Source organism: Cupressus sempervirens, chromosome 3 (genome assembly GCF_028749045.1).
Source record: "Cupressus sempervirens isolate cs-2001-9-10 chromosome 3, ASM2874904v1, whole genome shotgun sequence".
NCBI lineage: Eukaryota > Viridiplantae > Streptophyta > Pinopsida > Cupressales > Cupressaceae > Cupressus > Cupressus sempervirens.
In genome coordinates this window covers 221,806,462-221,822,826 of record NC_143120.1, presented here as the reverse complement: position 1 = coordinate 221,822,826, position 16,365 = coordinate 221,806,462, and the positions used below count along the sequence as shown (strand labels likewise).

Genomic DNA, 16,365 nt, shown 5'->3' with positions numbered 1-16,365 from the left:
AGTGAATGGACTCAAGAAGGATGTGAATGGACTCAAGAAGGATCCATTTTGGAACAGTCTTTTATAAATTCTATTTTATATCATCAATTATCTAAAAACATTCTTTATAGCTTTGGCTTAAATCTTTTTAGTATTTCATGTTTATCCTGAAACATAGAATACCATTTTGTATACATATAAATAACACAATATTTACAGAAATAATACTTGTATTACAACTATGCCACTGAAAGTATAGTTCCAGTTTATGTTGACAACTGTATTTTAAATTGATTAATTGAACTCAAAAGTTAATAAAAATGTTCATCCCTGTATTGACATTATTGTTTATCTAGGTTGTACTTTGCAAGCAGCTTGGACTAAATTTAATCTACAGTTATTTGTGCTTTAGATAGTTTACTTCTCAAACTATCATATATACTGGCATGCTGCTTTCTGCTATTAGCCAGTTGGATATGTGATTGGTATGTTTAGATTAGCTGCTGATTTTTTCAATTCAGAGTTCTAAAACAGAAAATTTCATCTGCCAAAAAGTAACTGATTTCAACTTTGTGTTTTAACTTTACATCAAATACACCTAGAGAATGGCTGAGCGTCAGTTCAATAACCATATCTTGTAAACAGTCAGTTTTAGTTAAAAGGGAGCTTCCCTTCCCAAAATGAAGATACATTTTACCTCATATACTGTCCCATTGACGTGCAAAAAAAAAATCGAGACACTTACCAGATAAAATGCAATGGCAAAGGTCCCTACAGTACAGTGGCCAAGGCATAATCGACTTTAATGATGTTGAGGATAAAACACAATATTCACTCCTAAAACCAGTTCCCATATGGAATTAAGATAGTGCTCTAAACCACCCCAAGAAAGAGAATGCATAAAGACAACCAAATTGTACACATAACATTTCTATCATTTGATTCCAAAGAATGGTCATTTAGCACAAAATTGTTGACACATTTGTTCGTGAACAAAATGTAAAATTAACTCTTCTTGAAGGACTAAGTAGATAGCAATTATAATCAAGAAAAATAGGTATAAAACAAAGATGTATTTTGGGAGATATGAGTATGAAAAGGGATATTTCAGAAATTCCCACACTTGGTTTTCTGTTTTCTGCTCGAAGAGATAAAGGTTTTCTGCAAAACAATTTATTGCAAACCCTTGAATGAGATGGTTTTCATTCCACCATCTTGGAAGCTGTCCCTCAATTGAGGTCTAATTAAATGCACTGAATCCTATACTATGAAAAGATGTTTATGGGATCCTCGATAGCCCCTGTTTTACTGATCTGCACCATTGACTGTTCACCGACAAACTAGAGACCAAAGACTAATCTATTTTCTCAACAACATATTTGGTACCCTTCCAACTATAATGCTATCTGAATGAAATCTGGTCACATTCAAAAATTAAAATTAAAATTCACATCAATCACACAGTCATTCACATCAATCACACAGTCAATGAACACCGTCAAACACCCTTTTAGCTTTAAGTTGTCGGGCAATTTAGGATACTTTTTTTCTCTTCAACTGTTTTTGCTATGAAGAAATCTCCCCCAAAGAAGAAACATTATGGATTTGAAAAGATTAACCAATTCAAAATGTCTTGGATGGCTTTCTTCTTAAAATTGCCTACGGATAGAATGTAAACAGAAATAAACAATAAATTACACTTAACTCAAAGGATTAGAATGCACCTGCGAATCCTGGTAAAAGTATCACGAAGAATTTACGGCCAGATTTTGCAAGCTCCAGTAATAGTTGTTACTTCTGTCTTCATTCTCACACCACGTTAAAGTTTGCACTAGTTCAACCATTGGGTTATGGCTTTCATGGCTTGTTAAACATGTAGCACTCTGGCTTAGATACTATTTTATTGGCACCACCTTCGAACAAGGAGGATCTTTCAATAATAATCAGACCTGAATTGCTAGATCTAAAATTATCCAAAGGAAAACAGAGCCTTTTCTCCACATTAATCCCTCAATTACACCATGAGAATAATTTTGGCATGTAGAAGTATGTTTACTCTGATCTAAAAGTTGCTGGAGTCTTATGCTTCCTAGAATTGTCTCTAACATCTGAACTTTACTGAGATCTGTTAAAAGTATTTTGAGAGTGAGTTTGGCCTTGTACATTCCTGCACACATATTTTCAGTCATAGATGAATAACATTCTTGCCAAAACTTTTAGTTTTCCCTTTCTGCTTTCCAACAGTCTTCATTTCCTTATTATGCTTTCTCCAAATAGAGCTTTTTGCATCATTTTCACATTTGAAGACACTCTGCCACAAAACTAACTTTTGCCATCACCAAAATATCTAGACTTCAGAACCCATACCAAATCTTTGCAGGAGATTCTCCATTTTTAGATGCTGTCCAGACAAGCAATCTCAAAAAATTGTTAACTGGCATACTTTCTTATGACAACTAAAGTTCTCTTTTTCTGGAATAAATTCCTCAAGATCTCATTATTAATTCACCATTTTGTATTTTCCCTCCAAGAATACCCTGAAATATACACATCAGCCAGCTCACAGTATTCACCTGCAACTTTTAAAAGACACTCTGATTACAGTGACTGTCCCCTTGTTCCCCATTGCTTTGGCTGCACCAATTTAACAGTCATGTAAGTTGAAAGATATTAACACAGTTATTGAAGACTATGAATGAGAACCATACTATCAGGTTCACGTCACCAGCAACTTCTTCAAAGAAGCATAGTAGAAATCCACTTTTTATGTTCAAGCTTTGAAGCATACACCAACAGCATTGCTGTCATTTCACTTAACATGTAAACATAATGAGCCAGTAGGGTAATTAATGTCTTTGAGAAAGAGGAGACAGTACAACATGCTTGATCAAAAATAACTTTGTTAAACAAAGTATATTTAATCTTTCACTTTGTGAACTGTAACAAAATCACAAGTCCTTACAATTTCTTTGTCACTGTTCCTTGCTGTTGTGCAGCAAACCTCACATTAACTTCGCCAACAATTGATTTTTTATATTTTGTTTGTTTGCAAACATGATAAGTGTTGGTATATTCTAAGTTTCCATTCTACCTCTTTGCCCGTTGATGTGTGTGACATACACAACAATTACCAATGCCTCAAAAGACACGCTAGAAAAGTATAGACCATATATTTATTGAGTCACAAATGAACCAATACTAAATTCCAGCAAGTGATATATGTTACATTACAACATGATCCAAAGTGACCAAAATCCAGTGAATAAACAAAAGTACCACTTCACTTGAAAATTGAAAGTACCAAGTTCAGAACAACAAAACACACCACAGAAAACAAGTTTGTCAAAACAAAATATTATATGGAATTGGTTAGGAAAGGAAGCATACATGTTATCGAGCTCAATAAAATCTGCCTTCACCAAAGCTGCTGTAAGTCTGTAGAGACCATCAGGTACACGTTCATTTACTTCCAAACGCTGATAATACTGGAACTTAAATCCAAGTATATGCGAAGCATGAGACTGTCAATTTTGATATTTCAAGATTAGAGACAACTCACCCACAACATTAATTGTCAAATATTAAGTTTCAAACTTTCATAGAGTTCCAGTCAACCAACAGAAGTACTGCTCAGTTACTGGAAAACAAATTGTTCATTGGGTCCTCTGGAGTACTTAGCGTTCAGTAATTTTATTTAGAATAACAAAATGGAGTATGGAAACCCAAAAGTCTACCTTAGGGAAAATAGGTATCAGCTCAAAAAATCCATCATTTTCTGGCTGAAGCTCAAAACATTCCAAAACCTACAAAATGTTCAGAGTCAGCTCACAATAGACAACGTAACTTCCAAACTGCTTATAAGAATAGAAGCTAAATCACAAACAGCTCATAAACATCAAAAAAAAATGTACAACTGAATATTAATATTAATTATAATAACTTAGCCAATTAGAGTTAAGACCCTGCAGAAGAATAAATTAAGAATGGAACAAGTGCAAAACATAACCAGACTTGCCAAGACTCCGCAAAATAAAAATCATGGGTTAACAAGTTCTCAACCAAACTCTAAAATATTGACACAAAAAACACTAATCATTATCATTAATTGATGAAGTCCTTTGCAGCATTTTTAGTGCTATAAAGAAGGCCAATTTGAGAGAGAACATCAAAAAACAATGATGTTGATTAAACATTTAATGGAATATAATTTCATCAGCAAAATACATCAAAAATTGGAGCATTATTTCTTTACCAAAAAAATTCTAGAAGGAACACCAATTTCTTCAGTTTAAAGTTCAACCAAAAAAAAATTTGCAGATAATAGTTTAAAAACTTACAATGTCAAAAACTCGATTTGGGTCCAAATCAAAGTGACCAATTAAAGACTGCACAGTAAAGAATAGTTGAGGTAAGTAAAGCTTGAACAGAGTTTAAGAAACTCAAAATATGTACTGGAAATTATCAAAACATGATGAAAATCAAAACATGCAAAACAGTTAAATATAATAAACCTTAATTGTGCTGATAGCTGCTGGAGCAGTCTTATGTGTCAATGCACTAGCACCGCGTTGACATAGAAGAGTCACCTACATCAGAAAATGTGCATCATTACTGTTTTTAGTCTGTCCAAATGCTTCTAGTAATAATCCTATGTTATTTTAAGAGAAATCTATTATTGCTAAGCATGCAAAAGATTAGTATTAATGTTTTTATAAAACAGTTTTTATCTATGCCCATACATCAGTGATATATCATTGATGTATTCAACTAGTTGAAGGGGCAAATGTAATATGTATATGCAAACATGATGTAGAGAAATCTAGTAAATTGTAATATTGAACATGTATCCATGCTTATCGATGATGTAAAAGAAAGAGTAAATCGGCATGTTGGTCCTTGATATGAACATGTGATCTTTATATTACCTGACAGTGATTCCTAATGTAATCTTGTTCCCATATGTATGATGGTCTTCATGTAACTTCATGTATCTATGCGTTAATTCAAGTAAAGGAAAAATCTTACCTCTTATGCTATATTTTGAATGTTTTGCATCATTTTGTAACCTTGGTTTAATCTTGAAATAGTTACTGGAGAACTTGTGCATTAATCCAGTTTCAACAAATGTTTTTACTCAAGAACTCATGCATTAATCCAGTTTCAACAAATGTTTTTCTTTAATCTTTTATCCTTCGCTGGTAATTGTATCCTAGAACACATATCAAGACTCGTACTAACAAGGAAATGAATAAGGCACCAACATTTGGAACTTGTGGAAAGATGAAGATATTTATAAAGAAGTTGAGAGCCTAAAAAGCTCTCTGAAGGTTCTTCGAAAGGAAAAAAATAAACAGGATTCATAAGAATTTTGCTCTCTAGAAGACTTCAAAAATTCATGCACATGAATACTTATCTAGTTTTAAAAAATTGTGTTGACCATGAATTCTATGCCACCACACCATTTAGCATATATTTATCTGCCATCTTGCAACAGAAACTTTTACAAGAATTTCTCTCTTCCACAAATTACCATATCAGAATTGGATCAAATTGTCTTATTTATAAAACACTCCCTTCAATGTTATATCTCTGTTTGAAAAAACTTTTAAGCATTTTATGAGCTACTTCAAGCATCATTCTATATGTATTTAGTCTCTCTTAGCCTTGTAAATAAAGCATAAATGTGCAGGGTGTAAACATCTAGAACTTGTATATGTGTGAGAAAAAATCCAGGAAGGTTTCAAGAATACCAAGAAATCCTTCCAAATCTTATGTTTTCCTTAAAATTGGTTTCGAAGATGGGTCTCTGCCAGACAGAACCCATTGTCAAGAATATGTCAATAGTACATGACAGATTTGGTCACTGACCAAACCCGTCCAAAAATAGCCAAGAACAGAAGCAAGATCATACGACACTGCACTTGTCACCCAAGCAATATCAACGGTTTTAATCAGGACTGAAGTCCATCACTAAGACTGGAAAATAGAATGACTTCTATGCCATATACTCAGCCAGTTTATGGGTTGGAGTTATCCATGATAGGTTCACAAAAGGCTCCAGCTAAAAGAATGTATTGGAGGGGGTTGAAGAGTCAATAATAATTTGTAGAAAAAAAAGTACGAGATCATTAAGGAAAAGATATTTGAGAAGCAAAAGCCATGCCTTAACATTGGTCATTATGTAATGGAAGCACAACCTCGTTTTCTATAGGTTTGCTATACTCGGATTCTCTAGGGTTTAATCTTGTGTGCCATCCGCACATGATTCTATTTCGATGTTTGCACACAATAAGGTCACTCTAAATCTGCACATAGTTGTTAGGAAAATATGTCTCAACCTTGCATTTACATGCAGTTGCTCAAAGGTTCAAATGGGTTAGGTCTACATGTCATAAAATTTTGTTACAACATCATGTCTGATTTTGAAGAAGTTAAAATTTCCATTTTTTAAATTGTCCATAAAAAATTTGAATTCAATTACAAGCACTTTAAAAGTTCTGAAATGGTCCCGAAATGTCTGTAAATGAAGCAATGGTTTACCATCTAATAGAGCTCATCATCAGCTGGCACTTCAAATGATTCATCAAGCGGACATCAGATTGAAAAATATAGCCTCTAGAAGTTAAATCTGAAATAAGAAATGTAAAAACGCATTGAACACATAAATAGGTTGTAATAGGGAGTCACTTTATAAGTGGTTCTGAGCCCTTGGTTTTGTAATACCATTTGACGGAATTTTATATTATATATCACATAGTTCAAATTCTCGCCGATATATCATTTTCTCGCGAGAAATTCATGGTGGCAAGAAAACTTGAGTTTTTATTGCCAATTTCAAGGGACGAGATTGTGGTTTTATCCCGCAAGAAGTTGGTGATTTCTTGGCGCTATATCGCCATTTCTCGACAATAACTAACAAACTTCTCGCGCACACATTGCCAATAAAAACCCGCACACAAGTTCAACGTTTCATTATTTGTTTTGCTGTGTTCAGCTTCTAGGGTGAAGCAGACGGGTATTGGAGCATCTCCTAAGTGTTTGGCATTGATTTAAAGCGATTTCCAATGGATCAGAAGTGGATTCGAAGCTCTTTCCAAGAAAATCCAGATTCACAAGTAAGTTTCTTGATTTTTTGTTCTTTTGAGTTAAAATTTGTTTGTCTTCCTATACTTGCATATCTTGCATCTAACTTAATTAATGACAAGCGAATACCATTTCTAACGTCTCTAATACATTTTAGACTGTAATGACAAAGATCTAACACCATGTTTTTGCAATTTTTCTAGAAAAAAAAATTCTTTTTCTCAATAATTTCATAACCTAATACATTTTTTGTTTTATTCTATGATTTTCCAGCTTGTGTTTAAACTTATTTGAAGTTTTCATCTAATATAGTTTGTTCCTAAATATGTTTATTAAATTTCTAAATTTGTGGCTTATTTTGTATGTGTAGGTTGATTTTACATTGAATGGCAAATACAACTGGGCCAAATGCAGCATCTCCCAGTGGCCCCGTAGCATGTCCATCTAGATTCATAGGCACGCGCCCTAAAGGGGCTAAAAACTTTGCATGGAAATATGCCTTTCAAGGAACGGAGTATAGTAGTATCATATGCATAAAATGCAAAAAACAAATTCATGGAGGCATATCTCATTTGAGGTACCACCTTGCTGGTATAGAATAGCGTGACACAAGGATTTGTGATGCGACTACAGAGGAAATAAAAAGAGAGATGATTGCTTTGCTTAGTGCCCAAGAAGAGAAGAAGTTGAAAAGGGAAATGGCAAAATTGGCCATGAAGGCATCCATTTACGAATTGTAAGATATGTTTCTTTTTAAGAATCAATTATTATTTAACAATCACGACTAATGATTGTGCTAAAACAATCATCATGATTCATAATGAAATGATGTGGGTTGAGACTACATATCTCAATCACCCTTGATGAAGAAGAAGATGCACTTGAGGGGATAGTGGGCTCTTTCTGTGGCCCACAATCTGTGCATGAGCCAAACCTACCCGTGGCAAGCCCTCAGGCTCAACTTCCACATTCCCTGGCTCTATAGAGCACAAAATTCTTCTATTGACAGTTATTTTGTGCATAGAAACACACCTAGAGCACAACAATCACTGGGTACTAGATGAAACCGTGATGTGCATGAGCAACTTGACATTCAATGTGCTAATTCTTGGTTTTTTAACAACCTCTCCTTCAATGTTGCAGCAAGTCCATATTTTATAAATTTTGTGATTGGTTGTACAGTAACGGGAAAGGGCTACAAGCCACCTACTCCTGCAACCTTGAGTGGGAGGTTAGTTTACTTGTTTCAAACTTTAATACTTTTAAAGTTTTACAATTTACTTATTTTTGTTGAAAGTAATATTTTTTTATAAAAGTTGTGTACTTAATCCCATTTTTTATTTTGTGCTTGTAGATTGCTCAAAGATGTTGTCTCTAGGGATAAAGATGTGGTTGAAGAGCAAAAGTTACAATGGAAACAATATGGTTGCACCATACTTTCAGATGGATGGACAGACGGAAGAAACCGTACCATCATCAACTTTTTGGTTTCTTACAAGGATCAAGTAGTCTTTCTTAAATCCTTGGATGCCTCAGACAAGATAAAGACGGTTGAGACTTTGGCTCTAATACTAGAGAATGTCGTAGTGGAGGTTGGGGCTGAAACTGTGGTGCAAATCATAACTGACAATGCAGCGACATATGTGGCAGCAGCTAGGATCTTACAAGAAAAGCATAACACACTTGTTTGGTCTCCTTGTGCAGCGCATGTTATTGACCTTCTTTTGGAGGATATAGGGAAATTGGATTGGGTGAAACCAGTTGTAGAGGAAGCAAGGAAGATAACAAAATATATCTACAATCACCCTTGGGTGCTTCATTTGATGAGAGACTTTACCGAAGACAAGGAGTTGGTTAGACCCACGGTCACAAGATTTGCAACGATTTTTTTAACATTGCAAAGTGTTATTCTTCATATGAATCCTTTGAGGCAGATGTTTGTGTGTCCAAAATGGCTACAGTCAAGTTATTCAAAGAAGGTCAATGGACAAAGTGTTGCACACATTGTCTTTGACATCCGATTTTTTGATCAAGCTACAGAAATTGTGGAGGTAACTTAGAAACTTCAAAAGTTGAATATTTAATTTTTTTGTACTTATTAATCACGTCTTTCATTATTAAATTATAACCCTACCATCTGATTAATAATTGTTTTCTAAGTTTCAATTGTAGGTGGTGAAGCCCTTGGTTAGAGTTCTCCGCTTGGTGGATGGGGAACAAGCCCCAACGGTGTCCCTTTATGAGGCCATGGATAGGGCCAAAGAGATTGTAAGAAATATGTACAAGGGGGAGAGCCCAAAATTTCAGCCCATATGGGATATTATTGATGGGTGGAGCAATCAGCTCCACCAACCCATTCATGCAACGGGGTATTTCCTCAACCCCTATTACTACTTCTCTCCATCATACATGGATCCCAATGGAGAGGTCATGGAGGGCTTCAGTAAATGCATGCAGAGGATCATAATTGTCATTGTGGTGAGAGACCTCATTGTGGTCGAGATGGAAGTGTATCAAAATGCAATGAGCAAACTATTCTCCTCACCCTTGGCAAAGAGAGGCAAACTGTCTCAAACCCCAGGCACAATATTTGGAATTAGGAGTTTTTCACATGCATGATAAGTAGATAAATACTAAGATACAAAAACTTGTCCTCACCTTGCTTTCTAACTCTTTAATATTTATCTTGTAAATGCTTGGTGGCGAAATTGAGGTGGAAATGTCCAAAATCTGCAAAAACTTGCTCTTCGCATCTTATGTCAGCCATGTAGCTCATCCAATTGTGAGCGTAATTGGAGACTGTTCGAATCCATTCACACAAAGAGGAACGAGTTGCCACGGAAACACCTAAATGACCTTGTGTTTGTGCATTATAACTTCAAGTTGCACATAAGAAAGATAATGTCATCAGCAACTAAGCCACTTGATTTGGATGACAAAGATCCTTTTGGTGATTGGACAGCACAAGAGCAGCCTTCATTGTTCACTGAGGATGACATATATGAGTTGGAGAGGCAAGCTATGGAGGAGGAGGGGTTTGTAGCGAGACTCGACGACATACAGGAGGAGGGCAGTGAGAGTGAGGACACAGACAGTAAGCACAATGATAGTGAGGATGGGGAGGATGAGGAGTCACTGCCAAGGCCACCACCACAAGCACCACAAACGACTACTACGGCTAGAGCCACTAGACCCCCTCCCTCTCCCATAGTTTTTACTAAAACTACTAGGAAAGGGAAGCAGAAGATGTAGACTAGTTTTATATTGAGCTTGACATTTGTATTTGCTTATATTTTTACAAAGACAACTTGGTATTTGTAGTTTGCTTCTGAGTTCATAGTCTTTGACTACATCGACATTCCGCATGAGGATGCGATTTTGTTACTTATTGCATTTATATACACCTAGATCAGCTTGTTTGGCTTGTTTACTCATTTACTAACTCCTTACATACATCTACTTATTGAATTTTATGAAAAAAATGCATTTTTAATCAAATTTAAGTCATTTTTAAAATTCTCGATATTTTCCTGAGAACTTGCTGATTTCTCTCCGATATTTGCTTTAAAAAAAAAAATTTGCCTCGTCGAGAAGTGGCAGAGAACAAGATTTTGAACTATAGACTATATCACATATACTAGGTGCATGAGATGGAGGGTGTGTGTTAGAGTCCTATAGCTATTCAAAAACCTCTAATTATTTAGACGGTGATAATCCTATTAGAAGCTTTCTCTGCAAGTATATTGTAATTTGTTGTCGATTTCTAAATAATACATTGGGTAGGTTTTGGAGTGTGGAGTTTTTCTCTCGCAAGGGTTATCTAGAAGATACTTTACGATCGTGTAGTGGAAAATTTCAGATGGCTACGTTGTCAAAGAGAATAGAGGTGGAGAAATGGAAGCTAAAGATGGACGATCTACTAAAGATCGAGATCTGTTAGAGTTCGTTGATGAGAATGTATTGAGACTTACACGTCTAGATGAGGCTGTCAAATATGTTTTTATGGACCATAAAGCCAAGTGCCGAAGTAGATTGTGCTTGCAAACTGTTTTATTCAATGTCCATGAAGAGTCCTCTACAAAGCATCTAAAAAAGAAGCCTGGTGAGATCTCTCAAGAGAAATCTTAAGTAAACAAGATTAACCAAAGGAAGAAATTAGAAACTATGTTTCTTGAGAATAGAAAGTGGACAAATCACAAACCACCTAAAAGCATTCAATATTTTGGTGGCTTAGTTGTCATTTATTGGTGTCAACATGGATGAGGAGGAGAAAAGTTAGATCATGTTTTGTGCTTTGCCTAAGATTGATTTTCTGAATATGAAGGATTAATGGAGGTAAGTTGTACTTGGGTGATAATTCTCACTTATTTATTGCTGGTCATGGTAAAGTTAAAAATAAGTTTCTTGGTGGTACAGTGAGAAAGATTAAAGGTATCTTGCATTCCCTAGTCAGAGATGAAATGTGTTCTATGTGAGCAAACGAATAGATTTGAGTATGCAAGTACCAAAAATTTATGTAAGATGCAAAATGCTGAGAGGTACTTCGCTGATTGCTAGAGGTGTTAGAGTTGGTACATTGTATAAGTTGTACACATCATTGCAAAACGTAAGGCTACCCAAGGGTGTTTTTCTTCTAAATCAAAGTTTCCTACAAATAAGACTATGTTATGGCACAAAAGACTTGGCCACATTGGAGAGAAGGGTTTGAAAAAGAAAAACCTTGTTCAAATGTAAACTTGATTTTAATTTCCATGAGCATTGTATTTATGGAAAACAAAGCCACATTTAGTTTTACTCAAGTTCTCAAATCTTGTGATGTCTTGGACCTTATTCATTCTGATGAGATTGGTCCCTATAGATGTTCCTTCCATTGGAAAATCCACAATTTATGTTTCATCTATCGATGATTATAATATATATAATTAAGTGAGAGTGATATAGTACTACTTGAGGATGATTGGTGAAGAGACTTTGATTCCCGATGATGTTGGTCTTGTCTCACCATCGCATATTATACAAAGTTGAAAAGACATTTGGTAGCGGACGTGTCTCGTTGGCAACCAAGGATACGGGCCGACTGACATGTCGATTACCGTTATGAATGATATCGACTGTTAATAAGCCGCATTAACTAAAGTGAATTAGTCCGATCTAAATGCAAATGCCGATAGGATATAATACGGCCCACTACTCATAAACTATGATGATATTGTATGATATTGTATATGTATATATAATATCATAACATAAATGATATTATATATATATATATATATATATATATATATATATATATATATATATATAATATTCTTATTAAAAATGAGTAGTAAATAAAGATATTAACTTATAGACAAGTATAATAATATCTTTAGACACAAGATACTTTAATTTCAATTTCCACAATGCTAGCATGCTTAACACTTCCTCTTTAGCAAGAGGAATTGAAATGAAAATAAAACAAACATACACGATATGGTTTCCAGCAAGATCTGAACCAAGAATATAGAGCATAATGGATTTTCATGGTGTCCGGCAAAATCTGACCCAAAGAACCATGAAGGTCATCAATGCGTCCGGCAAAACCGGCCCAAAGAACAAGGATAACCCTAACTTCAAACATTTTTTTTCAAAGACAGATCAACTATAAATAAAGTTGTCACTCTATGATAGTATCAAAACACAAGAAAGGTCGTCACCTTTCACAACACAAGCTTGCAAGAAACAAAATTTATATTCATGAATATATTAGTTAATAAATGCATTTAATGTCATACCAAGTTTACCTCTAAAGTACACAATTTTCAACTTCGCAAGAGGCTTGGTAAAAATATCACCATTCTTCTCATTTGTACTGATATAACTTAATTTAATAAAATCTCTACCAACCATATCTCTTATATACTGATAAGGGGTCTCAATATGCTTCGACTGATTGTGGAAAACTAGATTCGTAGAAAGTTTGATACAACTCTGATTATCACAATGAATCACTGTAGGATTTAGAGGTTTTCTAAATAACCCAAATAATTGTTTCCTGAGCCAAACTACTTCACGTGCTCCCATAGAGGCAGCTACATACTCAGCTTCAGTAGAACTTAAGGGAACAATTGGTTGTTTTCTACTGAACCAAGATATCATAGCTAACCCAAGACTAAAACAACAACCTATAGTACTTTTTCGATTTGTGGAGCAACCTACCCAATTTGAGTCAATATACCCTTCAAGATTTATCTCAACATTTTTATACTTTAAACCAAAACCAATAGTTCCTCATAAGTATCTCAGGACGTGTTTGGTAGTTATTAAGTGAATCTTCTTTGGTTTACACATGAAATGACTTAAGACATTGGTATCATAGCATATGTCTGGTCAGGTATTTACAAGATACATAAGTGATCCAATAATCTGTCTGAAGAGAGTAGGATCAATGTCCTTAGAGTTTATAGCTTCTTCTTTTAGCTTGTGCAAGTTTGTTTCCATCAGAGTAGATAAGGGTTTACTATCCATCATTTTGAACCTAGTCAGAATATCTTGAGTATACTTTCCTTGATGTAAGATGTGGTCCTTTTTGTGATTAACTTCTAGTCCCAAGAAGTAGTGTAGTAACCCTAGATCTTTCATCTCAAATTTGGCTATCAGGTCTTGTTTGCATTTTTCAATCAAATGATCATCTCATGTTATTAGTAAATCATCAACATATAAAACAAGTATTAACATCTCATCCTTTGAGGTTTTGAAGTATATGTTAGAATCGGCTTCATTCTTTGAGTATCCAAGTTTGGATAGATAGGTGTCTATCCTTTCATACCAAGCTCGAGGGGCTTGTTTGAGACCATAGAGCGCTTTCTTGAGTTTACATAAATACTTTTTATCTTTCACAGTGAACCCTTCAGGTCGTTCTATGTAGACTTCTTAACCAATGATCCCATTTAGGAATGCAACTTTTACATCCATCTAATGAATCCTCCATCCTTTGGATGCTGCAATTGCAATGATTGTTCTTACAAAAGTGTAATGAGCTACTGGAGCAAAAGTTTCTTCATAGTCGATGCCAGCTTTCTGAGTAAAACTTCAAGCAACAAATCTAGCTTTGTGTTTTTCAATACTTCCATCTGCCGCGTATTTGATTTTGTATAACCATTTTGAAGATACAACTGATTTGTCTTTAGGTCTAGGTACAATATCCCAGACATCGTTTTGAAGTATGGAATTGTATTCATCCACCATGGCATCTTTCCACTCTTGCGAACTTAGAGCTTCTTCAATGGTTGATGGTTCGGTTTTATTTAGCTTAGTTATCAAGGCAGTGTAACATGATTGATTTCGAGTTCTCTTACTTTCTTTGGAGATCTCATCTGGTTCTTCATTGTTTTCTTCAATCATCTTCCTTGCCCATAATGGTCTTTTCTTCCCATTAGCAATTACCTCATTAGCTATATCTGATTCTCTTCCTTTAGATGTGTTCTCCCTCTGAGTCTTAACTTGTCTAGATTCTTCAACATCTGAGTTTGGTTCATCTTCTATACCGGTTGAAAGTTTTAGTGCAGTGTGTTCTTCAAAAATTACATCTTTACTTATTTCAACTGATCTTTGTCCAGGAGTGTAAATTCTATAACCCTTGGAATTTTCAATGTATCCTACAAATATACCTCTCTTTCTAGAAGGTTCGAGTTTAGTCCTTTTTTCTTTGGGTATGTGAATGTAGACTGGACATCCAAATATTCTGAGATGACTTAAATCCGGTTTAGTCCCTGAGAAAACTTCTTCTGGTGTGGTATTTTCTAGAACTGAATGTGGACATTTGTTTTGAATGTATACTGCAGTTTTAGAGGCTTCTGCCCAAAATGAAGCGTGCATATTTTGATCATGTAACATAACTTTTGTGGCTTCAATGATGGTTCTATTTTTCCTTTCTACGATTCCATTTTGTTGAGGATTATAAGGTATCGTATACTCCCTCTTAATCCCAACAAAATTACAAAAACTTTTAAAGATTTCAGATGTATATTCACCTCCATCGTCTGATCTTAATGTTTTAATTCTTTTACCAGTCTAATTTTCCACTAAGGCTCTGAAGGTTTTGAATTTTGATAATACTTCATTAGATTCTTTAGTTTTCAAAAAATAGATCCAAGTCTTCCTAGAGAAGTCATCAATGAAAGATATATAATAAAGGAATCCCCCTAGAGATGGTGTGGGCATGGGCCCACATAAGTCTGGGTGGACTAGTTCCAAGACTGATTTTGACTTGTGTTCACTAGTAGGGAATGGCCTTTTTATGATTTTCCCTAGAGCACACCCTTTGCAAGTTCCTATATGGGTTGAGTCTAGTTTAGGGGTTCCAAAAGTGATCTTAGAACCCAATATGCCTAAGTCTTCTATGCCATAATTCATTAACATTTGATGTTTCATGACTAAGGGCTTGCTTTTGAATATTGCTCAATCTATATAATGTTCCAAGTGTGGACCCTATGATAATAGCTCTTTTCATATTTGAGTTATTAGGCCGGTATAATACTTTGTCTTTGTTGAAGGCAACTTGATATCCATCATCGGTTAGACTCGAGATTGAAACTAGATTTCTCTTTATACCTAGTACAAATAAGACATCGTTGAGATTTTGTGTAGCTCCATCTTTTAAGTTAATGGAACAGTTCCCCATACCTTTGACAGGATAGGTGGAGTTGTCTCCATGTGACTACTTCAGTAATATAAGTTCCAAATGTATCAAACATATCTCTGAATCCAAAGATCTGACGAGATGCACCACTGTCTACAATCCAAGCTTCCTTATTTGAATTTACTTCACTTGAAAGTGCAGAATAGTATTGTTGATTTTCATCTTCCTTTGTTTCAGCTAGGGAGGCTAGTATTTTTTCTCTCTCTGGGCAGTTTTTGAAGGTGTGTCCCATCTTCTCACACTTGAAACACTTAACTTTGGAGTAATCATTATTTCTAAAATTCTTTTTCTTATTATTGAATTTCCTTCTATTGAATTTTCTCTTTCGTTTATTTGAGACAGTGTGAAGAGCTTGATTTTCTCCCTCTTGATTTGATGTGATTCCTCTGGAGATTAACCTTAACTCTTCTGATATGCATTCATTTTTTAGCTAATCAAAAGTAAGAATTGAAGGTCTACTTACCACTTGAATGAATGTATCCCAAGACATTGGCAGTCCTCTAAGGGCTATTAATGAAAGCTCTTGATCTTCTATTTTATTTCCAATAGACGATAATTATTTCTTGATTTCAGAAATCTTCTCAAAATAAGATTGAACAAAATCTCCTTTTTCCATTTTA

General features: G+C 34.9%; 1 protein-coding gene across 1 annotated transcript in view; it reads right to left on the bottom strand.

Annotated features, from left to right (window-relative positions):
• Window positions 1-16,365, bottom strand: part of THO2 — a 161,773-nt gene that overhangs the window by 110,844 nt on the left and 34,564 nt on the right. Inside the window, exons 8-11 of the mRNA XM_089819141.1 lie at window positions 4,491-4,565; window positions 4,317-4,364; window positions 3,714-3,782; window positions 3,367-3,500 (exon numbers count right to left, since the gene is read on the bottom strand). Of these exons, the coding sequence (XP_089675267.1) occupies window positions 3,367-3,500; window positions 3,714-3,782; window positions 4,317-4,364; window positions 4,491-4,565 (326 nt within the window). The remainder of the gene's footprint in view (window positions 1-3,366; window positions 3,501-3,713; window positions 3,783-4,316; window positions 4,365-4,490; window positions 4,566-16,365) is intronic.